Source organism: Neltuma alba, unplaced genomic scaffold (genome assembly GCF_004799145.2).
Source record: "Neltuma alba isolate B1F8T4 unplaced genomic scaffold, ASM479914v2 tig00010975_pilon, whole genome shotgun sequence".
In the NCBI taxonomy this organism is placed as follows: domain Eukaryota; kingdom Viridiplantae; phylum Streptophyta; class Magnoliopsida; order Fabales; family Fabaceae; genus Neltuma; species Neltuma alba.
This window is the reverse complement of record NW_021635737.1, coordinates 5,973-29,946: the sequence shown is the minus strand read 5'-3', so window position 1 is coordinate 29,946 and position 23,974 is coordinate 5,973. Positions and strand designations below refer to the sequence as shown.

The window sequence follows — 23,974 nt, the reverse complement described above, 5'->3', positions numbered from 1 at the left end:
CCTCCAAGATTTCAGGTACCCCCCCCCCTTCCGCAATTTCAATAACTTCGTTAAACTTTAAAGCATTACGTCTCTCTTTGATTTCAACGCGCTGTTCATGGACTTAGATTAGCATCAAGAATACATTAACATTAGAGCCCTTTTTTTCCCCATATTATAATTAGGAAAGTGACTGCTCAAGAATTTCCCCCGTATTGACGTTCACTGTTGATCAAGAACCTGAGCTCCTCAATCTTGATTCCCTTGCCATCTGTGAACATGCCAATACACTTTTAGTAGAGTTTTCATGAGTTTAGCCTGTTGAGGTTCCCTAGCAAACCACTTTGCTGCAGAAAAGTGAAAAGAAAATAATAAAACTAAAAAAGAAAAAAAAATGGTTCACACGATGTTCTGGTTTCCATGTCACTGTTGTGTATCTAACTCATTTCTGTTAGTGCGTTCAAATTGGGAGTGACCATCTTGATTCTCACTTTTGGTGAAGCATTTGACCTTCTATCTGAATTGCCTATTGCTATAGTTACTTGGAACCCACTGCTGGAAACCAGTATTTTGTGGTTAGAATCTTAATCTGGACTGTTAAATGTCACTGTGAAGTCATTTGCTCTAGGTGCTGGTTGATGGGGAGAGACCTGTCACTGCTTTAAAAATTTTCTGTTTCATCTGAAATTTATTGAGAAGCTTATGGTTGCAACCTGCAGTTGGAATCATTTGAGTTAATTGTGTTCTGAGTTAAGTTAGCTTGCATTTCTGGAACTCCACATTTTAAGTAGTAGGGTTTTCAAGAGTTTAGCTTGTTGAGATTCCCTAGCAAACCACTTTGCTGCAGAAAAGTAAAAAGAAAATAATAAAACTGAAAAAAAAGAAAAAGGTTCACACGATTTTCTGTCACTGTTCTGTATCTAACTCATTTCTGTTAGTGCGTTCAAATTGGGAGTGACCATCTTGATCCTGACTTCTGGTGAAGCATTTGAATTTCTATCTGAATTGCCTATTGCTATAGTTACTCGGAACCCACTGCTGGAAACCAGTATTTTGTGGTTATAATCTTAATCTGGACTGTTAAATGTCATTGTGAAGTCATTTGCTTGGTTGCTGGTTGATGGGGAGAGACCTGTTACTGCTTTAAAAATTCTGTTTCATCTGAAATTTATTGAGAAGCTTATGGTTGCAACCTGAAGTTGGAATCATCAGAGTTAATTGTGTTCTGAGTTAAGTTAGCTTGCATTTCTGGAATTCCACATTTTAAGCAGCAGAGTTTTCAAGAGTTTAGCCAAGTTTGGTTTGTCTGTTTTTTTTTTTTAAATTAATTACACATCATCTTTCCTATTCCATCTGAACCAGCCTCTTCATTGAAGCATGGATTGGTGCAATCAGTGCAACCGGTTTCGTCACTCACTGAAGCAGACCCCAGATGATTGTGCAACCTGCGGCAACCGATTTAGAGGGGTTGGCCACTTCACTGAACGGGACTTCAAACCATTCAGCGAAATTGCTGGCTATCAAGTAATACAAGCTCCTCCGAAAGAGAAGTGCACCATATGCCTACGGCACCTCAAGAGGGGGAAAACAATTAAACTAGAATGTGGCGACCCATACCATAAAAGGTGCATCGACCAGTGGTTTGAGGTGGCCCCTCAGGTTAGATGCCCTATCTGCGGCCATTATTTCTAAGAGGTGTTTTCTCCCCCTACCAATTACAGACTAGTTTTCACCTATGAATACTAATATCTGCTACTGGTTTGAGCCGTTGCAAACTCAGTTTTATGTGGCTACACCTTTTAATAGTTCTCTCTTTTTGTAAACTGTGTTCCCCCCTCTTTCTTCTCCCTTAAAAGTGATACTTTGCTAGCAACTTGCAACTCTGCATCTGAGTTTCTTTTAGAAGTTAGAGTTAATGGTAAGAAAGATTTCATTTATGCCAGTTATAAGTATGATATGTAAACACATTGATAGAATTTAATAGAATAAATGAAAACCAATTTTTAAATTGTCGTTCTCTTGTTAGATATGAAGTCAGTAAGATGGCAAACAACTAAGAAGTTTCAAAAATTGCAAGGCCTACTGACTTGAATTAGTCCAACAATCACGCAACTCCTATTAACTTGAATTGGTGGTTGAAACACACATGAGGCCCTTCTCTATTAGAAGATTCTTCTAATATAGTGAGCAAAGTCCACGAATTCAGATTTTAATCCCATTTTCATTAAATCAGTCTACAATATTTTGAATACGTAATTTTCAGGCCAGAAAAAAGGATTACAAGAAATATTGATGACAAACCCAGACAAAATTGGTTCAAAAGAATACCTTGTGTTATCCCCCCGCACTTGAGCTGGAAGCCTCCTTGTGCTGTGGTTCTTTTAATATGTTAGAGAAATAAAATAAGCAATCTGCATACAAGCTTTCCAGTAGGAAAAGCAAGCCAATATGTCATACCCAGGTAAGCGAATAGGTAAAACTCTACAACGAAGTGGTCAGCGAAGAACAAACTACAATCCAGATTCTAATATTTTCATTTGATCCCACAATTAGATCTGCAAGACAAATTGTAACCGAAATATCTAACAAAGATAAGGATGCTAACAGAACGGCAAAACTAGAAAACAATATTTAGCTTAGTAAAGCAACTCTAAGAAATACCATTGTCAGTGAATTAACCCCCCAAAGAGCAAAGTATTCAGAAGCTTCTCCAAAAGTTTTCCAACCCCCGGGGGGGGGGGGGGGGGACAAAACAAAACAAAGGGTCCCAGGTGGAAGTACGTCTGAGTGAGGATCTCAACATACCTCTACTTCAAGGTTCCACAGAGGGATCGTGCAAGATAAGCATTTGATGTCTGCAAACCTCCCAGATATTTATCAACAAAATTAATCAAGCCATTCATGAAAAACAAATTTAAACATACTCCTCATGATTTATTTACTGGAACATCAACTACTGAAACATGTAATAAGATAAACATGCATTAATATTTGGCACAAAAAATGGCTTAATTGGGTGGACATACCTCCAGTTTAGCTGAAAAGACAAGGACCTCCATTCTAGTATTATTATGTTTTTGCGCTTTCTACCTTAACAGCTTCCATTGTTTCCATCACAGTGGTTTGAAGCTGTGAAGCCTTAAGGGATAAGCATATAAAAATAGAGCAAAATAATTAAGAAAAAGAAGTACTAACCAGAACAGCCATAGAGTAAAATTATAAAGGCTTACGCTACAAAGCACTTTTAACTCCTAAGGAGATAATTTAACACAATGAAAATTCCCCAGAATAACTAATATCCTACAATCTGAAAGTACATTTCGCATAAAAATTGCAATGCAAAAGAGGAGGAGGAGAAGAAGTTTGCAGCAGGGTAATAATAACATTACCTCTTCTTCTTCTTGTTTAGCTCTCTCCTCAAGTATTTTCTCCAAGCTTTGCTTCTCACCCTCCACTTTCGCTACCATATCCTCCCGTTCTTTGATAGCCTCTATTGCTTTAGATGCTGCTTTCTGAGCTAGAATTCTCTCTCGCCGCTTTTTCCTTTCCTCCCCATCATGTTCAACCCTTCAGAAGCAGACGAACTGAAGTCTGGATCCGAATCAGAAACGCCACTTAATAAGGAGGAAACCGTTTTCAAATCATCAGATATTGAATTTCCAGAGACTGCATTGAAGTCCATTCTTCCCTTTAATTGTACTTCTCGATTCACCATGAGCAACCTTAATACCTGTTTTTGCATCTTGCATTGTATCGGGTGACTGTGAAGATACCGTTGAAGAAAGTTTACTGTAATCAACAGAGGAACCATTCTTGCCCTTAGGATTGATAGGTTAATATAGAAGGATAAAGGATAATGGTGGAAAGGAAAGGATGGAGATGGAGATCGAATCTGGCGAGAACGGAATGGATCCGAATCGTGGATGGAAGGAGTGAGTAGAACTGCAGACGAGAGATGGGGGATCGATTCGGACGGAGGAGAGGATGGGTGAAAGTTCTCAATGATGATCGATGGTGCCGGATTACTTGATGCCGCCGACGATGAGACGGCTGCGCGAAGGATAGTGATGTTGGAGATTATGTCGGGGAGGCAAGGACAAGGGTTGAAGACGTGATTACCTTTTTTTTAATGTTGTGGTTGGGCCTGGCCGCCTGGGCCTTCAATGTCTTTTAAAAAACAAATCAGAATCCGTGATTAATTTTTGGCTTTGTTTTGTTACTTTTATATGATAATCAATTTTTAGTTACATTGCCTTTATCGTTTTTTTAATTGATCCCCGTATCATTTGGTCCCCTTCCGTCCTCTTTCCTCACCTTTTTTTGTAACTATTGGATTAAAATATTTTAACGGATGATATTTTAATTTTTATAAACTATTTATAAAAAAATTTTAAAAATATTTAGTCCATTTAAAAATTATTAAAATTAAATTTTAATAGCATTTGTAATTTATTATTTATTTTTTAATTTAATATAATTTAAATAATAATTTTTAAAAATATTTAAATCTCAATCATCAAAATATTAATCTAATAATTAGAAAAAGAAAAAAAAGATGGGAAGAAAAAAGATGTTCAAATCGATCATTTGGCATCTATTGAACAATAAGCATCTATTACCCCGCTCCTTCATCACCTGCTCCTGCCAAATTGTTTAGATTTTGGTAAGGTTCGTTATCTATATAATTAAATAAGAGATTTAATTTATATTCTCCGAATAATCTAGATATTGTGATTATATGATTTGATATAGGGTTAAGCACCTTGAAATATTTTGCAAGTGTATCTAATATTTTAAATTATTTTGTGGTATATTCAGCACATTAAAATATTTTTTTAGTAACGTACAGTATCTTAATTATATTTTGATGCATCTATTTTTTTTTTTTTCAAGTCTGTCTAACACCCTAAATTGCTAAGAATAAAATTACACTAAAAAATAATTTAATATAGTGTATGTATTTAAAAAAAATACTTTGAATACCAAATACAGCATGAAATATTTTTAGATACTGGATCGATGCATATAGAAAAATACATTGAAGTGTTTGATCCACATTTACCCATTAATATGAATTTAATTAGGGTTTAATCCGTTATCCGATCTCATAAATTTATAATGCAGATTGCAATATATTTAAATCATAGATATTATCTCATTAATTGAGATAACAACGTAGGAATTATCAATCGATATATCTTAAAGGGAGACATATATATACACACACACACGTATAGAGGCTCCCATCTCATCCGTCATCCAAGTGTTGAGCTTATCTCTCCCTCTTTTTCCCTGGTAAGCTATTCTCCTTCGTTCTTTATCTTTTAACGTTGTCTTTCCTTTATCCCTACCTTGTTTAGTTTTTTAATTCTAAGAGTATTATTTTCATATTAGGATGTCATTAATAATTGAATTGAGGTGCGTTATTAAATATATTGTCTAGAATTTTTTCAAAAACTAAACTACATACACTTTGGATTAACCGATTATTCATGCTCTTTACGTGCTCTTTATATGCATGGTGAATGTTTAATTTATTACAAATTTTGGCCGATGAATATTAACCGATTTTAGTAATATCTTTTGATATTTTAGTTTAGGAATATATCTTCTCTTCTCCTAAAATAAGATCTTGATGAATATTAGGATGAGTAATATGCAATTGCTTGTTTCTTATTGTATGACATATACGTATGTTTCATATCACTTGCATTTTATTCTTCTTGTCAGAAACAAGTCAAACAAATCATCAAGGATAAATGGCAACGTCGACGAAAATCGTCATGGTTGATGAATCTGTGAATGATGAAAAGGGAGAATCATGGGTTCTGACAGAATTGATACGCAACATGAAAAATTTTATAAACGAATTTGAGATGTCTCAATTTTATCATGATTTTCGGAACGAGGTACAAAGAAAACCAATTTCTAAACACATAAGAAGAGTTTTGGGATCAAACTCAAAGATGCAAATGGTAATTTATGGTATTGGCAGTATTTTGAATGAGAGAAGCAAATATTCTAAGTTTCAACTTAGTCTTGCAATATTAATGAAAAAAGATTTCAGTTGGATAGGTGATGTAGAAGTATTTGATCCTATTCTTTCCACAACTGAAATCCAAATTTTGAAGTCTTTCGGTTTTACTGTTTTATCTATCAATGAAGATGGAAGGAGGCAAGCTCTGAAACCAACTATCTTCTTTATGCCACATTGTGATCTAAGATTATATAACAACCTTTTAGAAGCAAATTGGAAACCAAACCTATTAAGTAATGTTATCATATTTGGTAACAGCTTTATTTCTTATATCAACAATTTTACAATTCTTTCAAGAGACTTCTGGTCAAAAGATGGGAAAAGAAAACCAGATACTTGGATAATGATGGGGCACATATTGGCTGCTCAAACATTTACAGATGAGTTGGAAATTAGAAGAATTTCTTATGGCCTCAAAATTGGTTTATTTACAAGTCTCTGTGAGGCTTCCTTTTCCAGTTTAACCTGGCATTTTTTTAGCTGTCTCTCTCTCTCAGTGAAAAAGATGGAGTTGATGAGAAAGAACACCATGAAGAAATACAACGCATTTCCTAAAAAGAAAGAGAATTTGGCTGCCAGACATCCATCTCCAAAGGATTAATCATTAATGTTTCCATACTCATCAGAAACGCAGCCTGTACCTCTTCTCATTATAGTAATAACTTCCATGTTATGTGACTTGCTTTTATTCTTTCTTCTTTTCCATGAAATTTGCTGTGGTTTATTTTGAAGTGTCAAATACTTCAATATATAAATATCATTATTCGTTCCTATCAATATAACCTATCCATTCCTCACAATTTATCCACATACATGCGTTGTATGAATGTAACCCCTTGATCGTTGGCAAAATAATCATTCGAAAAATGCATCGCATAAATTTTTTTTAATAAACTCCGATTTACGTGTTTAAAACCATACTTTTATTAGAAATTTTAAAAATGACGTAGTAATAAAAATCATGAGCAAAACAATTGTAAAAGCATTAAAAGGGTAGCAATTTTAACTTTTTTTATTTCAAGATAAAAATAAAATCATCACAAATGACAGTACGTTAGCCACTATTCCTTATCTCAGTAATAGAGAAGATTAGGAGAGGGAAGGGGGGATCCCTTGACATGTTGATTATCAAATCTAGATGACAATCTATAGCCCAGACAAACTAAGTGACCGGTTATGTACCCAAAAAAAGGGGGCATTCATTCAAACTTTTTGATCATTAAAAGATCATTCAGCAACTTCTCAATTGCATCTGCATCAAGTCGACCTTTAGCCTACAATCACAATCACTCTCGTGAAAAGAAGTAAACCAAATAAAAAAGAAGGCAACAAGTAAAACCAAGTACTTTATCTTTTTTGTTTGGGCCAAAACATAGAACTTTAGCCCACTTTCCCATCCAATCAGCCCAAATTTGACTTCTTTTGAAAGAAGCCCAAATAGATTCGACCTGACGATAATCTGAACAGTACAGAACTGAGCTTTTTTAAGATTTACGAGGAAGAAATGAATAATACGTAGTCAAAGGAAGAAAACCCGGGGGATGGGGGGAAGTCAAGAACAAAGTTCCCTGCTCAGCTAATAAAAATCTCAAATTTGAGATACACGAACAATATCTTCTCTAAATTTGACCCACAACAGAAATTATAATTCTTTTTCCCAATTTCCTTACAATACACAAGGAAAACCAAAATTCCCGCACTGCCCAACTTGAAACATCTAACTTCATAAGGTAGTTGAGCAATTAGGGGGATGCAAAATTTAAAACCATTAGGAGACTTGAGAGCAAAAGGGCTAAATGATACGGTGTTAAAAAGAAATATTCTACAATCTGCCATTACTTATACATTAAAATTTCACAGTTTGTAAAATGTGACTGCTCATATCATTTAAGATTAGATCAGATACCTTGATAAATGGGAAAAGCATCCAGACTAAAAAGATTCCACGAGCTAGATGGCAAGTTGTTTAACATAGTGCAGATACTTTGTGCATCAAATATGTTATAAAGTAGACTTCTGAAAAATATTAAAGGGGACAAACCTTAAGAGTTGGAATAACACTTATAGCTTCCTCCACAGTTTCAGGGCATAAATTCCCAAGCACAGCAAGCTGCATCGCAAAAGAGTGACACGGTTGTTATAAATTCCTTCTATATTGGGAACTCTTTTTTATACTAAATTGTTTTGTACCTCGTACTCAGCGAGCTGATATCTGCTCAGAACTCTAAATTCTAGTTAAGGTTCAAACAGATAGAAATAAACTCAAATGAAGTAGATGCTATGTAAAATAAACAGTGAGGGATACTCTCGAACTTGCTTCACAGCGTCTTGATTACTGAAGCGGCTGAAGCGTTTGACATACTGCAGAGACTTCTCAAACACTCTTGTAAAATAAAAAATAATGATTTCTTTAGAACAAAGAAACATCTGAAAAAATGCCAAGAAAAGAGCCCAAGTAAGAATGTTCATTGATTACTAGGCTGTAACAAAGAATTGGCTTAATAATCTCCATCTGAATTTAATTGATTAATATGATAGTATCGATTGCTCACTGGGGCGTATGATTATTTGAATCACCAGACATTTGTTTGAACTGCTCCAATTTGTGCTCTAAGAGAAGGGCAACTTCACAGTTCATTAAACATTTGGCCTTCTCAAAATCTGAAAGGCGCAACATCGAGACAAAATCAATAGCTTCACCAAGCATGGACAAGAAAGCAACCAAATAGAACAGGGCAGGCTCAAAGCAAACTTGACTAAATGTTAATCACATCCAGTAAAATTATCTAACTGCTTGTCCAAACAACAAAAACAGATATTCATTTTAGATGCTTCAGTAGACGAAAGGGGTGTCAGATCAATTAGCAACGTAAATTCAGGTCTGGAGGATGGAGCTCAAGTGCTTTTGTTCGTATAGCTTTCCTTACCTTTAGTTCTTTTAGGATGCTTCCATATTGTCCTCCTTTATATATTTGTTTTGAATTGGAAACAGTGAATTTTCAATTACTCAAGTTGCGACTTGAGGTGAAAGAAAAAGCAACTAACAACAGAGGGGCCAAGTGTAATGAGCTGGGGGACAGAAAGTCCATATTAAGCTGTTCAACAAAAGATAAAGGCATCCATAGACTCTGATAAATCAAACTATATACAGACACCACCTATATGTTACCTATATGATTTAGTGCTAGTTAGTTGTAAGAATAGTGATTGAGGTGCCATCGGTATAAAATATATAAAGGCATAAAGAGCTGCACTATATATTCAAGAACAATGTGGTTCATTTTGGGCTTCGTGCAAATGGATAGGGTCCCCTTTAATTATAGCTAATGCGTGAACAAAGTTAAAGTCACATCACAAGACTACAAGTTCAACATGATAGTTTCCTCTTAGTGGTAGGAAAGTTTGTCTGTCATCAATCTCTTCACTATGTTTGAAAAGCACTCATTTTAATGAGAGTGAGGGGCTCATAACAAAAACACCGGATTGGTACAACAATGGGGTCCCTCATACATATTCCCTCCAGAAACTTGGCCTCAATGACCTTAAGTCCCTTAATCATGAGATAATCCAACCTATAATTTTGGTTTATCTTTTTCCAAATAGTATTAATGGAGAAATAATTCCAGCACAGCCACCTCGCTTTTATCAAAAGTAATTGAGGAGAAGCTTGGGATATTAATCAAATAAACAACAAATTAGGCGACACAAGTCTGAGGCCCCAACATTAATTAATGAATGTTGAGAATCTGTAAACCAGAAAAATGAAGAATACCAGATTGGAGCCTGCTCAACTGGGGCGTCTTTACGAGGTATTTAATATTTGCATTGTTAACCCCACAAAGCAGAAGGATTGTGCTTTCAATATAAATATGTCAGACAGACTCGTAAGCCTTACTCAAACAATTGGTACGGGTGAATTAATTCAAAAGAAAGGATCGAAGCTACATGTTACTTGCAAGTTGTTCGATGGAGAACTTTAAATCAAGAATGAAAAACAAAATACCCTCCCCAAATTTGAGTTCTGATGCATCTTCGTCCTCGTTTCTGGACATGACGATGCGACAAAAGTAAGGATTCTCGATCGAATCAGCGGTGGGTCCGGGTTGGCGATGGAATTAGGTTTTATTTGGTTTTCAAGGTAAATAATAAAAAGGTCCTTGGAAGCCTTTTGTTTTATTGTCTATTTTGCATATCTTTTTTTTTTTACATATCGTATTTTTAAAATTACAGTTTGTTTTCATCCAAATATTTTAAATGAAGTTATATATTTTTAAATTTATAATTTATTTTTATCCAAACACTCCAAATGGAGCTATGGAGGCCACGTTTCATAAATTTTATTAATGACTGCCAATCCTAGAAGTTTGGGGTTAAAAAAAACCCAAATCCTAATTAGCCTAAATTTGTTTTTGGGTAAATGAAGGTAGATTTTGCCCCCAAAAAAAGGAAATGAAGGCAGATTTTACTTCCTTTCCGGTTTGATTAAATTTACTTCTTTTTTTTTTTTTTTGCCATAGATTTGATTGAATTTATTTATAGTATAAAATTGTAATAATTCACTATTTTTGCATCATAAAATTTTAAATGTTTTTATTTCAAATAATATATCATTTTATACCTTATAAATTCTACATATATCCGTTTTTCATGATTAAATCCAAACATAAAATTTCCCCTTTTTTAATAACCAAAAGTTTGGGTGTATTGGATCCAAAGGTATTTACAAGTTAACAAAATCCTAGCATTACTATTGAGACCCGAACTTATAATATAAAATATTAAATTTATAATGAGTTATTTCTATTTCTAATCCATATCGCTATTTTACAGATCCGTACCATGTGCCATAAATTTTCTAAAATTTAACGAAGCTGATATTTGTGCCAACTTAAGAATACTCCTATTTAAGTTATGCTTTCTTGTAATCAGAAACAAAATATTATCTATTATATAGATGATAGTGACATTCAAAATTAGTCACCATTCTACCTTGTTGATCTAGATGCATATCATATTAGTGTTAATTCGAGGCCTACAAGTCATATTAATGTTAATTTTAAAGGGAAAAAAAATAGAAACAGCATTTTTATCTCATAATTTTGTTAGTTCTAAAATAATAAATAGAGTTCACATATTACCGTTTTTGTGAGATAGGCCCATTGGGGCATAAATATATAAAAATTATTTTCAACTTATATGAATATATAAAAATTTTAATGAAATAAATTTAAAATATATTACATATGAGTGCTTTTTTGTGTGAATTTATTAATATAAGATAACTAAATTAATTATTTACTTTAATCATACTCTTACAAATCATATGAGTCCTCATAAATTATTTACAACAAGACTTTTTGCAATAAAATTGTACTCCTCAATTAACATGTGTTATTGTTTAATCATAAAATAGGTTTAGAAATTAACAAGATCAATTTAATAATTCACAATAAGACTTGCGATGAATTAGGAACATAATTTGTTGTATTTGATGGATGAATTCGAAATTTGAGCATTTTGATTGGATTTAAATGAGATTTTTCCAAAAAAGATTTAATGTTAACATTAGAGTGAAATTCTAATATTTAAATGTATATGATGCGTATTGTGATTTGATCGATAGCAATATAAAATTTGAAATTCATAAAAATAACTGCAGTTCGGAAATTTCTAACGATGCAGCCTCTTTGTATCAAGATATTGAGAGCAGGCTTTGGGATATCCAATGAGGTACTAGTATAAACTAACCGTTATTATTTGCATGTGAGAATCTGAATCTTCATCTGCAACCCACAAAAAACAAACGTCTAAAACAGTTGATGCGTGTGAATTAATTCAAAATAATGGATCGAGGCACCATGTTACTTTGAGTTTTTGAACAGATAATCAATCAGATCGTTTATATATATACACACATAAAAGGAAAAATTAACTATTTTATTATTTTCGAGGAATAACATTCGCATTCTTAAATGAGGTGGAGATAGAAATTTGTCTCAAAAATTTTTACTTAAAAATATCCAAAAACTTTTTTAGGTACAAATTTATTCTAAAAATTTAAAATTATAGAAACGAGTTGGAGTGATTGGAGAGATAATAATATGCAATAATACACGTGCAAACACCACTTTTCGACCTCTTTTTGACTTTGCCTCTCTCCAATTTGATCTTCCAATGCTTTGAGTTTTCTTTGCGACGATGACATGCTAACTTAATTCATTATTTGTTCAGATATCAGTTTGAAAGCGATCTTTTAATTACTACCTCCGGTTTTAATTATATGATCTTATTTATAGTTTACAAATAAAATCTTATAATTAAGATTGAAAGTAGTATTTGATAATATGAGTTTAAAATATTAATTGTCAATGTCATTATTTGAATAGTTAATATTATTTTTTTTAATGATATGGACATATGGACAATATCAATACGATTTTAAATTTTTTAAGTAAATTTGCACAACAATAGCTTCCACTCAACTTCCGGTTCAAATATACACATTGATTTTTCTTAAAATTTATATTAAAAACATGTAAATTTTTAATTTTACTTCTAATAAATTATACAAAAACCTCATCAATTTTATCACAAATCTTAAATTTTGAAACCTTATAATGATTCTCCTTAAAATTTTTATATTTATGTAGATAACTCTTATATTATCAGTTTTGTTCATTATTTATCTATAAATAGCTTAAAGTTTGAGAGGTTTATTCAAACTCAAAATTTTGAGAGGTTTATCTGCACCTAACTCTCATTCATTATTTTAAAAAAAAATCATATGGTAAGATTTGATTAGAAAATTGTACCTAATGAATATAAGCAAATATTCTTTTCCACAAAATTTAGATAGTTAGATCCATTTCATTTCCGATCAAATCTTAACACCAAAAAAATTCATCATGGATAAAATTTCAAAATTCTATCAGACCAGTATTAATATTATATAAGAATCATGCCAGTATTTAATTGGAAAATTGGACCTAATAAATATAAACCAAACAATCCACCCAAGTTTTCTTCGTTTTCGTCTCATATCTTAGACCATATAAACATGGAAGCAGAAAGGTTGACGTGAGGGCAAAAACTTATGTAAGCTAATATTCAACACTATTTCCTCTTCGCAGTATAAAATTTAGTTAGAAAGTTAAATTTTGTCTTAAATATAAAATCTCAGTTTATTTTATTTTTCATTTTTTCAAAACATTTATTAATTGTAAAAGGTTGGATTAAAGAGTATTTCCATGCACACAATTAAATAAGATAATTTAAAGAGACTAATGCATTTATGATAAATAATCAATGTAACTATTTTTTAAAAAATATTTTAAAATAATTATCTGACTCTGGTATTAAAGAGATCAAAAATTCATAACCATTATGTAACATTGATAAGTAGGAAGCAGTGAACCATTGGATCAACATAAAAAGTGCTTCTAAGCACTTTCACACAAGTTGAAATAAATTTTTTTTTTCATATACTTACCTCATATTCTATAAATCATGTTTAAAAAGCTACTTATAAACTATCATAAACAAGCTTATACATGTCTCTACCTTCTTGGCCACATGTTAATTTTAGGTATAAATTAATAATATTTTTTAAGTGCAGAAATAATAATAATAATAATCTTTTAATACTGTATGTGCACGTGGTATGGCATCATGGCTAGTCGTTCGGCCCAAGTTTGCGCATTTGAAAATGCCACCTCTGCTTCTGATGTTGGAGTTCCTGCTTGGAAAACGCCAAATGAATTTGAAAAAAAAAAAGGTCTTTTTATAATTTAAGAGATATTTTTTTCATATCTATCTCATCCATTATAAATTACCTAAAATAATTTTTCAGTAGCTTTTTACGATTTACAATTTTTGAATGAATTTTTTTAAAAATTATTTTGTAAACTATACTTAGACAACATTTAACGCATCTCTTTTAACTCTACCCTCAATTAATTATATGTCCTTTATCCTTTTTTTCATTAATTTTCTTCTCCATTCACTATTTTTAATAAATAAAGATATTTTTGGAAAATAAATTATATTTTTTTACATATTTATTATCTTTAGTTAAATTTTGACCATTTTTTATTATAATTATATGGTTAAGATGCAAATTTATATTAGAAGGACACCCAAAAATATTTTAGATATAAATTTATTCCGAAAATTTAAAATCGTAATAATATTACTCTTACAATGAACAATATTGATAGTCAACATTATTATTTTAATGGTAGGGGTAACATACCTAAGAAAACTCTTTGTTGCCTAGCTTTCTTTTAAGTGAAAACTTTCTAGATAAATTTGGTGAAAACTTTCAAAAGAAATTTGCAAGTTAACTCTATATTTATTTGTATTTTATTGAAAAAACGGGAGGAGTAATTCAAACACCTATTTAAGGAGTGTATAGATGAAAAATAAACTATAATTTTATAATATATAAAATAAATATGTAAAAAAATTTATTTTAATTTACAAAAAAATATATTTTTAAAAAGTATTTTTGGCTGCCAACAACTAAACACCCTTTTGGTGTGGCCCATCGGCCATCAGCTGTTCAGCTCCAACTAATACTACTTTCAATTCTAATTATAAGAGTTAATTAACTAATTTGATTTGAGGAGATTAAAAAAAGAAGTTAAGTTAGTTATTTGTTATAAATAAGTATTGTCTTTTCTAAAATATCATTACTAATAAAGTGTATTGGCTAGAACTACCATTGTTAGAAGGATTATCTTGGAAAAAAATGCATAAATATTAGAGAAAAAGTGAATTTGGGTCTTATATTTAGAACCAAAATAAAAGTCAAACGAAATCTTATATTAAGGACCCGAGGTAGTATTATTATGGGAGAATTATAATGAGGTTCTAAGCAAGGAAAACAATCAAAAAAACAAGTCCCAAAAGTTTTCATTCTTATTATAGGACTTATCATTATAGGTTGTTGAGGTTGTTATTGAAACTTTTGATAATTATTTCTCTTTTATGTGGGACTAAATTGTAATTCCCGCTGTTATATATCTATCACCATAATTTCTCTGACAGGTGGTTGGCCACAAAGAGAAAGCAAGAAAATTGCGAAAAAGACTTGGATAGAAACCAAACCATGGTTTCAGAAGTGCTTTTACAGATTACGAAGTAAATAAGTGGAGGAGGTTACCTCGTTTTACGGAAAAGTGATTCTGAAACCTAGGTTTTGGTTTTGTCAAACACCCCCTTGATGCGAAAGTGAAAACTGAAAACACCGGAATAATTAGGTGCAACGTCACTAGAATTACCAGATTAGAATATTCTGAGTAATATGCCCTCTCCTCCAACGGGATCTCCGAATATTCCCCAGCATTGTAGCTTGATCGCACATTCGATCCCACAAGTATTACTCGCATATTCGCATATTTCTGTTCCTTATGCCCCTCTCTCTCTCTCGACCTCGTCCCACTTTCTCTGTCGATTTAACGTCAGACATGTCAGTTTCAGGTCAATGTGCCATTTCTTTCATTCTTTGCATGTCCCATTCCCATCGAGTCATCCACCCACCGCTTTGTCTTGGCCACCCTAATATTCAAATTACTTCGCTGATTGGGGGGTTTTAAGGGTTGCTTTATTGGCTTATTTTTGGTGCATTTTTTCAGATAATGATTGCCAATTTATGTGGTGACGCAGCTAGCCAGCTACATATACGATCTAGGGGTTGGCATCATATGGGGCAAAAGAAGTGGTAACTAAGTTTTTAGCAAACTAACTTTCAAAGAATCTTCTAGCCCCACCTACCATTCGTAGTTTTGATTCCTCAACCTCTATTCTTATACGCTGGTTTCTTAAGCAACGTTGTTCTGATTTGCCATCAAGTTGATTGAACGATTGGTTAACCAGAGATTCTCCTCTCTTATTTTATTTTCTGCCCACTTTATCCACTGCCACACTTGCTGACACATTCGGTGTGGATTCTCTAGTGGAAGATGACGACAAGGGGTTCTTAGGGATCAATGAAAAATATATATACATGCATCATAAGTTATTCTCGGTAAAGCTTTGGTGTGGTTTCTGCATCATCAACCACAAGAGCTTTGGCAGGTCCCATCAGCATGTCTATCTTCCTTCTTTTCACTATTAGCTTTGGCTTGTGGGTGCTTCATGCATCTGCAGAGCTTCAGAGATTTGAACACCCTTCAAAAACTGATGGATCCCTCAGCTTCTTGGTTCTTGGTGACTGGGGAAGAAAAGGAGCTTACAACCAGTCTGAAGTTGCTTTGCAGGTTTGATTCTCTCTTTCATTTCTGGGTTCTGTAGGAAACAAAAGTTATAATAGAATGATCATGCAGTTATATGGAAAACTGGTTGTTTTACTCGTATATGCTGGGTAGAAACTTAATTTAATCTTCTTCATTTACATTTGAAAAAAGAAATCTGGTTATAATATACATTACATTCATGAATTGCAACTGGACCTCTCATTAGTGAGATAGATGTTGGACTTGAGAGTTTTGGGCTTTGGGTTGGCATAATGGACTGAATATGGGCTTGGATCATGGTGCTACATTTTATTTTTGGCAGATGGGAAGGGTTGGAGATAAGCTTGACATAGACTTTGTAATATCTACTGGAGACAATTTCTATGACAATGGACTCACTGGCCAACATGACACCTTGTTTGAAGAATCATTCACTAATATTTACACAGCAAAAAGCCTGCAAAAACAGTGGTACAGCGGTAAGTTCCTTAACGCATCAGTAATGGAATTATATCCATATAATTTTTTTTCCATATCTTCAATCTTTAGCTCATTGCTTAGTCTAACTTGTTCTTTAATTATGATCCAGTGTTAGGGAACCATGACTACAGGGGTGATGCACTAGCCCAATTGAGCCCTGTCCTTAGAGAAATTGATCGCAGATGGCTTTGCTTAAGGTCTTTTATTGTAGACTCAGGTAACTTGCGGTCACGATTATTCGTGATACTTAAAGCAAATTTTCAATCTCATAGTTTTCTGATGTTATTTTTCTTCTGTTTATTTCAGAGCTGGCTGAGATTTTGTTTGTGGACACCAGTCCTTTTGTTGAGGAGTACTTCTCTGATCCAGGTGAACATAGATATGATTGGAGAGGCATTCTCCCACGAAAATCCTATGTTAAAAGCTTACTTAAGGTACTAAATTGGTAAAGAGTGTTTCTGCTTTACATGATTGAGGACAATATGTATATTTTTCACTGACATATTTTGGGGTTATGGTGTTTCAGGATGTGGAATTGGTACTGAGAGAATCAACAGCTAAGTGGAAAATAGTTGTGGGTCACCATGCAATACGAAGTGTTGGTCACCATGGTGATACAAAAGAGCTTATAAAGCTGCTTCTCCCAATTCTTCGGGTAAGAAAAAGTTGAGAATACACAACTAACAGCACTTTATTTTTCATCCAATGGTTAAAGTGGAATTTCAGACAACTAAATTCTGAATTCGATTGTTATTGAGGATAGGGAAAGTAAGCAGATAAACCAATTCAATCATTCAGATTCTCTCTAAAAAGGCCACAGCAATGCCCATCCCCTCCATATTTAGAGATTCTCTAAATATTGAGGGGATGGGTATTGCTCTGTCCTTTTTAGATATAGTCTGTATTAGATTTAAATATTTTAAAGTTTCAACTTCTAAATTATCAATCTTTTAGAAGCACTTGGAAGGCAGTTCTTAGTTTCATTACTAAAAACAGATGAGCATGACGTTTTTATCCTCCTCACGAGCATGGCCCTCGTGGGCATGGGCTACATAATGATTAAAGTTGATTGATAAGGAGACAAATCATCCATTATATTATACAGGAAAATCATGATCTTCAACCGTTGTAAACAATATGGCCCCAATCCCCAAAAGAAGCATTAATGGGGAAAAAAAACATGCTCTTACTTTTCTGAGTTCTGCTTAACTCTTCTTTTCTGTCAAATTTCAGGCAAATAATGTTGACTTCTACATGAATGGGCATGACCACTGTCTTGAGCACATAAGTGACGCACACAGGTAAATCTGAATTAAAATTCATATCTGTACCCACATATCAATCAGAGAAAAGCATATCCATCTAAATTTGCAATTTTTTTTCAGCCCCATACATTTTCTGACTAGTGGAGCTGGGTCAAAGGCTTGGAGGGGAGACGTAAAAAAAGTAAACAGAGGAGGACTAAATTTCTTCTATGATGGACAGGGTTTCATGTCAGTGCAATTGACTCAGACAGATGCAAACATCGAGTTCTACGATGTTTCTGGCAAAGTCTTGCATAGGTTAACTTCGTCAAAGCAGCTACATTCATCCATGTAAATTTATTATAGTTTTAGTCAGTAAAGTTTAGAAATCCTTAATTGTTGGAATCTGTAGTAGATGGTTTCTTAATCCTGTTATCATTGTATTATTTTCTGGGAGTGCAGAGTTTTGAATATGCAGCTCTCATTCCCCAGTAAGAGATCTTGAAAGCAGGAGATGAAATTTCATAACTGAATCTACTTGTCTTCTTCAATGCTTCCGGTCTAAATTCGCAAAGATTATGGCGTTTGATGATTGGTAGTTGATAAGGAGGGCATAAAGTTGAATCCCTCGTGATATACCAACTGTGTGCAAAGCACATTGGATCTGATTATTTTACAGACAACATATGGTCCGCTGAAGATTTGCTACAGTATCTTGAGCTGGCTCTTCTGCATTAGAATATATTATCATAAAATATATATGTGGCTTAGAATTAAAAACTTCATGTGATTAAAGATTTTCTGGAAAATGCCATGATCGTATTAGAATGTAATGGAACAGAAAACAGAAATGAATGGTATAATATTAACTAGAAGTTTCTCAGATGTCCGGAATGCAGATGTAAGTTAAGACATATAGGCATATCAAGTGTACGCATGGCGTTACATTGAACTAATCTGCTGTGCCATCAGAAGAGCAGAGGCTGGAAGATGATAGTGGAAAGCACTAAATATACAGAAAAATGTTTAACCGACAGATAAACTAGAAGAATCTAACTTCGGATATTCTCCTCTAACAATGAAAGAGATATAAATATATGACAACAAGATGGGGCCCACTGAAAACGCAAAATCAATAGAATTTTTCTTTAGATGTGGAAAATGACTCAAAGGTGAGGATGGGTTGTGTTTTCACTGGATTCATTTTCATTGTCAAAAACACCTAACTTCATCAAAACAAGTTCCCTATACGTATCTACAAACGAACACATCATCATCATTAATTGCTACGCACGTCTGCTTCAGCAATTTCCAATTCTTTGTTTCAATGCTTCCAATTGAGAGAGCTCCTATTTCATTTACACACATAAAAACAAACAAACCAAGCCTGCCATTAGGCAAGGAAATTGCTAAGAAGCTGCACAAATTTGTAAAAGATGCCTATTTGGGGCCCACCGAATATCATAATTATACTAACAACAGTAGTAACTTTTTTGCCCCATTTATCTGTACCACACATTGGTTAGGGCTGGTAGTTTAAAAATTATCTTATTGATGATTTATAGGCTTCTTTCTCTTTCTCCGACTAGTCCATTGTCTTATTATTTTAATGCCACATAATGCATGCCGAGCCCATCCCCAATCACATCTTTGTCAATCAACAATCATATCTTTTAACCACTCGTGCTTTTCTGCTTTCTTATATATAAGCAGTTCCACCAGTACACTCTTTCAAGTTTCAACAAGGAAAATACACCATATTCTATTCTTGATTCTCTGTGTGAGAGACTCTTGAAGTAGAAACTCTCATACAGAGAAGCATGGCTTGCTTCATCAGTTCAAGCCTGTTATGGTCGACTTGCTTTTGTGTGTGTTTTCTCTCTGTGTTATCTCTCCTTGAACGCAGAGATCACCCGGTAAAAGATGATGGCTCCCTTAGCTTTGTGGTTGTTGGAGACTGGGGAAGGAAAGGAGAATACAATCAATCTCAAGTTGCTGCTCAGGTCTTTCAAGCAGTCCTTGCTTCCACATATTTTCCTGTCTTCTTAAAAACTCATTCATATTCCTTTTTTCTACCTCAAGTTACTCTGGTCTTTTATCCATCTTTTTCATATCCTTCTTACATATAAGCAGTTGAAAACGTTAAAGATACGGATGCTCTGCTCTTCTGGCCATAGTTTCCTCTGTTAAAGGAAATTGGATTTTCAGCTTCTCTAATCTCTTTACCTTCTAGACTGTTTAATTAAAACTAAATATTTCGGATTACCAGTTTTATGTGTTTACTGAGATCTCTGTGAGTATGTCAGATGGGGAAAGTTGCCGAAAAGCTGGATATTGACTTTGTGATATCCACTGGAGATAACTTTTATGATGATGGATTGACTGGTATAGATGACCCCGCATTTGAGCTTTCATTCTCGAAAGTCTACACAGCTAGTAGCCTCCAAAAGCCATGGTTTAATGGTGAGTTTTAAATCTCAATATCCAAATAATTATAACATGATTTTTATGTTATAAATCTGTTTATCTGATGTATGAATTTGTTGGTTCTAGTGTTGGGCAATCATGACTACAGGGGAGATGTTCTGGCTCAGTTGAATCCAATTCTGAATAAAATAGATCAAAGATGGATTTGCCAAAGATCATTTATTGTTGACACTGGTAAGCTTGGATCCTGAAAGTGAATGAACATGATCAATTTGATTCTGCTTCCCATTAATGTCAAAACAAATTGCAGAAATTGCTGAGTTCTTCTTTGTCGATACAACTCCATTTGTGGACAAGTATTTTTATGAGCCAAAGGACCATAAATATGATTGGAGAGGTGTTCTTCCCAGACAGAAATACCTGTCAAACGCCCTGAAGGTTGGTTTCACAAGCATTAACAGCTTCATAATATCTGATGAGAAGAAAAGACAGCATATTACAATTTTGTGCTTTATCCTTTTTGGTTGGGGCTACAAATAGGATCTGGAAATGGCACTGAAGATTTCGACAGCAAAATGGAAGATTGTTGTTGGGCACCACGCAATCAGAAGTGTAGGACACCATGATGACACCCAAGAGCTTGTAAAACAGCTCCTTCCGATCCTTGAGGTAGTCTCAATCAAATCTTAGCCTAATTCTGAAGGACAACCATATTCCAAACGTGGGAAATCCTAAAGGATGAGGTTTCATGGTAAAATTTCAGGCACACAACGTAGATATGTACATGAATGGCCATGACCATTGTCTCGAACACATAAGCAGCACTACCAGGTATGCTTAATTTCCATCTTTGCTCTATAATTACAAGTTTCCCCTATAGTCTTTTTTATCTTTCAAACACATAATAGTTTTCTTCTGAATCAACATATCAATATTTCTGGTGCGTGGTGCAGCAAAATGCAGTTCTTAACTAGTGGAGGAGGTTCAAAGTCATGGAGAGGAGACTTTAATTTGAAGAGGGAAGGTGTGAAGTTCTACTATGATGGTCAGGGCTTCATGTCCGTGGAGCTTCAAGAATCAGATGCCAGAATTGTGTACTATGATATATTTGGTCAGGTGTTGCATGCTGTGAGTTTATCAAAGGGACTATATTCTGGCATATAGAGAGAGGGGAGGAGGAGTGGAGGAGGAAGTAATTCCAGAAATTTACAAGGGCATATGTGTCATATTGTTGTATGAGCTTCACACACACAAACACACACACACACACACACACGTGTATTGATACGTATGTTCTTCTGAGTGTATGTATTGGTTACGCCCTCTCTGTTCTGTGTAATAAATGATAGTCTTTTTTATTTATTACTTTATTTAATGTCTTCAATAGTGACACATTTAATGACCTGAGTCCACTAAATATTTGGTGGTGCTCATGCCAGTATTTAGCATAAATGTAACTATCACTATCCATATTCATTATTCAATCTGATATAAGAATATATTTAAAGACCCCATAAAAACGTTAATGATTGTTAAGGATATCAAAATTTTAAAATTTCAAAAAATTGATCATGATTCTTGGCTGGCATCAAACTTTTTTTTCTCCCTCAAGTTAATTTGTTTTTCATATTTTAATTTTAGTACTTTTTTTTTTTCATTTTCAATAATCAGCTTCGAATTTTCAATGTTTTCAATACATATCTTCTATGTTTCCCACACTCATCTTTAATTCATTTCATTATTGAAAACATAAAAAAAAGATTATTGAAAACATCTAAAACGGGAATATTGAAAAATCGAACGCTGAAACTGCAAAAGACATCGAAAATATGAGAGGTGAGCGATGGAAAAAAATTAACACAAGATAACGATTTTTTTTTTAGAAAATATTTTAAAATTTTAAGATCCATAACTGTTTTTAATATAATTAGAAAGTTCTTAAATTCTCTTTTCTAAGCTGAGTTATGAACTTCATATTTCACACAACAATGGGTTACACTATTCATAACTTATATTACTCTTATTCTTAATATAAATCTTATTTAACTTTTATTTTGGTCTAATTATAATATTCCAATTTACTTTATCTCACATATTTATGTATTTTTTCAAAGAAATCCTTCTAATAATGGTAGTTCTAACCAATAAACTTGGTTAGCAAGAATATTTAAAAAGACGATACATATTTATTACAAATAACTAATTAATTTATTTTTTAATTTTTTAAATTAGTTAACTAACTTAATTAGGATCGAAGGTAGTACCATGATTAGAAGAATTGAAACCAAATCAAAAGTGCCAATAAAAACTAATGCGCTTGGTAAGCACATGTTTCATCTCTTCAAAAGATGATAATTAATTTAATCAAGGACCCGTCTCATCTTTTTTTTAATTATTGTGGTGACTGGACCTGTCTCATCTTTGTACTCAAAAGGCTTGTCAACTAAAAATGGTTCCCTGGGCCCTCGCCACGTGTCATTCTCATTATCCAACCGCCCAAAAAGTTTAGCTGATTTGCCTTTGGACTGTTTGGTGGGAGCTGCCACTCCCAAGTCCCATCATCCACACTCTGCTCGACACCTTATTTACTTAGATGGCATTATCTATATGGTTTTCTCGGGCACCATGGGTTTGTGTTAGTCTAGCTAATAACTATTTGACACCTAACTTTCACTAGCTTTTAAAAACTCAAAAATATCAAATGAGAGTTTCTGACAAAAAACATGTTGACTAAAAATGTTTAAGGTCAATATCATCTTTACTTATTTTTTGACATTATTTATTTTTGGTTGTTTTTGTTTTTGTTTTAGGGACCAAAAATCATTAAGCAAAACAAAATTAAATCAAATCTTCAGAACTAAAATTATCGGTTTTAAATTTTATGAAGTAAAGTTACTAATTTCAAATTTCAAAAAACCAATAACAAAATGAAGTCACATTTTTGGGATTGAAAACGACGTTAGCTTATTAAATGAGACAATAAGTAGTGCGGGGGAAACTTCAATGTCTCCAGCTTCCGAGGGAATCACATTATTCAAACCACCAGAAGTTTAGCTGATTTGCCTTTGGACCATTTGATATGACCTACAATTCCACACCTAATTTCCTTGGAATTTTCTTTTTATTTGTATTATAAAGGTTTCGTTCCCTTCATAGCATGAATAATGGATGCACATGAATACACTTAAAAGTTTGAAATGACAAAATAAAAATTATAAACACATATTTTATCACCCAAAAAAAAAAAGAGTAAACCACAGGGACTTTCCATCTATTACACTGAGTTTGATAAACGAATTACATTATTTACTACTTATAGATAATTTTCATTTTTTATAAATATAATACTTGATTATATTACCTCCGGTCCTAATCATAAGATCTCGTTTATAGATTACAAATGAGGAGGTCTTATGTTAGGACCGGAAGTAGTAATTATCTTTGACAAATTGATTATAATTATCCAAAACTCGATTTGACCAAAAGAATCCAGAAGTCCCGAACAGGCCATTAAAGGAGTGTTTGGATAGAAATCAATCTATGATTTTCAAAAGTGTTTTTACAGTTTAGGA

The 23,974-nt window shown here is 33.3% G+C and overlaps 3 protein-coding genes across 3 annotated transcripts; 2 read left to right on the top strand and 1 right to left on the bottom strand.

The window, feature by feature from the left end:
• The first annotated feature begins 2,774 nt into the window (after positions 1-2,774).
• LOC114760411 (purple acid phosphatase 3) lies at positions 2,775-21,878 on the top strand. The gene is made up of 8 exons (XM_028949667.1): positions 2,775-2,796; positions 19,776-19,978; positions 20,282-20,438; positions 20,529-20,636; positions 20,713-20,840; positions 20,943-21,071; positions 21,166-21,233; positions 21,356-21,878. The coding sequence occupies exons 2-8, from the start codon at positions 19,796-19,798 to the stop codon at positions 21,564-21,566; spliced, it is 984 nt and encodes a 327-aa protein (XP_028805500.1). The 5' UTR covers positions 2,775-2,796; positions 19,776-19,795; the 3' UTR covers positions 21,567-21,878.
• LOC114760412 (DNA-directed RNA polymerase II subunit 4-like) lies at positions 7,216-10,068 on the bottom strand. The gene is made up of 6 exons (XM_028949668.1): positions 10,020-10,068; positions 8,569-8,677; positions 8,322-8,399; positions 8,207-8,240; positions 8,058-8,126; positions 7,216-7,290 (listed from the first exon to the last, which is right to left on the bottom strand). Exons 1-6 carry the CDS (start codon positions 10,066-10,068, stop codon positions 7,216-7,218), a joined length of 414 nt encoding a protein of 137 aa, XP_028805501.1.
• LOC114760410 (purple acid phosphatase 17-like) lies at positions 15,754-18,526 on the top strand. Its single transcript, XM_028949666.1, has 8 exons — positions 15,754-16,275; positions 16,574-16,730; positions 16,841-16,948; positions 17,038-17,165; positions 17,258-17,386; positions 17,965-18,032; positions 18,117-18,326; positions 18,438-18,526. The coding sequence occupies exons 1-8, from the start codon at positions 16,105-16,107 to the stop codon at positions 18,478-18,480; spliced, it is 1,014 nt and encodes a 337-aa protein (XP_028805499.1). The 5' UTR covers positions 15,754-16,104; the 3' UTR covers positions 18,481-18,526.
• Positions 21,879-23,974: the final 2,096 nt, after the last annotated feature.

Bases quoted from the DNA above. Each gene is read 5' to 3' on its own strand.
- LOC114760412 (XM_028949668.1), bottom strand. From the start codon at position 10,068: ATGTCCAGAAACGAGGACGAAGATGCATCAGAACTCAAATTTGGGGAG. The intron at 8,241-8,321 runs GTATCCCTCACT...ACTAGAATTTAG, and splicing joins GCTGTGAAGCAAGTTCGAGA to AGTTCTGAGCAGATATCAGC. The intron at 7,291-8,057 runs GTTTGTCCCCTT...TTGTGATTGTAG, and splicing joins GTGTTATTCCAACTCTTAAG to GCTAAAGGTCGACTTGATGC.
- LOC114760410 (XM_028949666.1), top strand. From the start codon at position 16,105: ATGTCTATCTTCCTTCTTTTCACTATTAGCTTTGGCTTGTGGGTGCTT. The intron at 16,276-16,573 runs GTTTGATTCTCT...TATTTTTGGCAG, and splicing joins AGTCTGAAGTTGCTTTGCAG to ATGGGAAGGGTTGGAGATAA. The intron at 16,731-16,840 runs GTAAGTTCCTTA...ATTATGATCCAG, and splicing joins GCAAAAACAGTGGTACAGCG to TGTTAGGGAACCATGACTAC.
- LOC114760411 (XM_028949667.1), top strand. From the start codon at position 19,796: ATGGCTTGCTTCATCAGTTCAAGCCTGTTATGGTCGACTTGCTTTTGT. The intron at 19,979-20,281 runs GTCTTTCAAGCA...TGAGTATGTCAG, and splicing joins AATCTCAAGTTGCTGCTCAG to ATGGGGAAAGTTGCCGAAAA. The intron at 20,841-20,942 runs GTTGGTTTCACA...GGCTACAAATAG, and splicing joins ACCTGTCAAACGCCCTGAAG to GATCTGGAAATGGCACTGAA.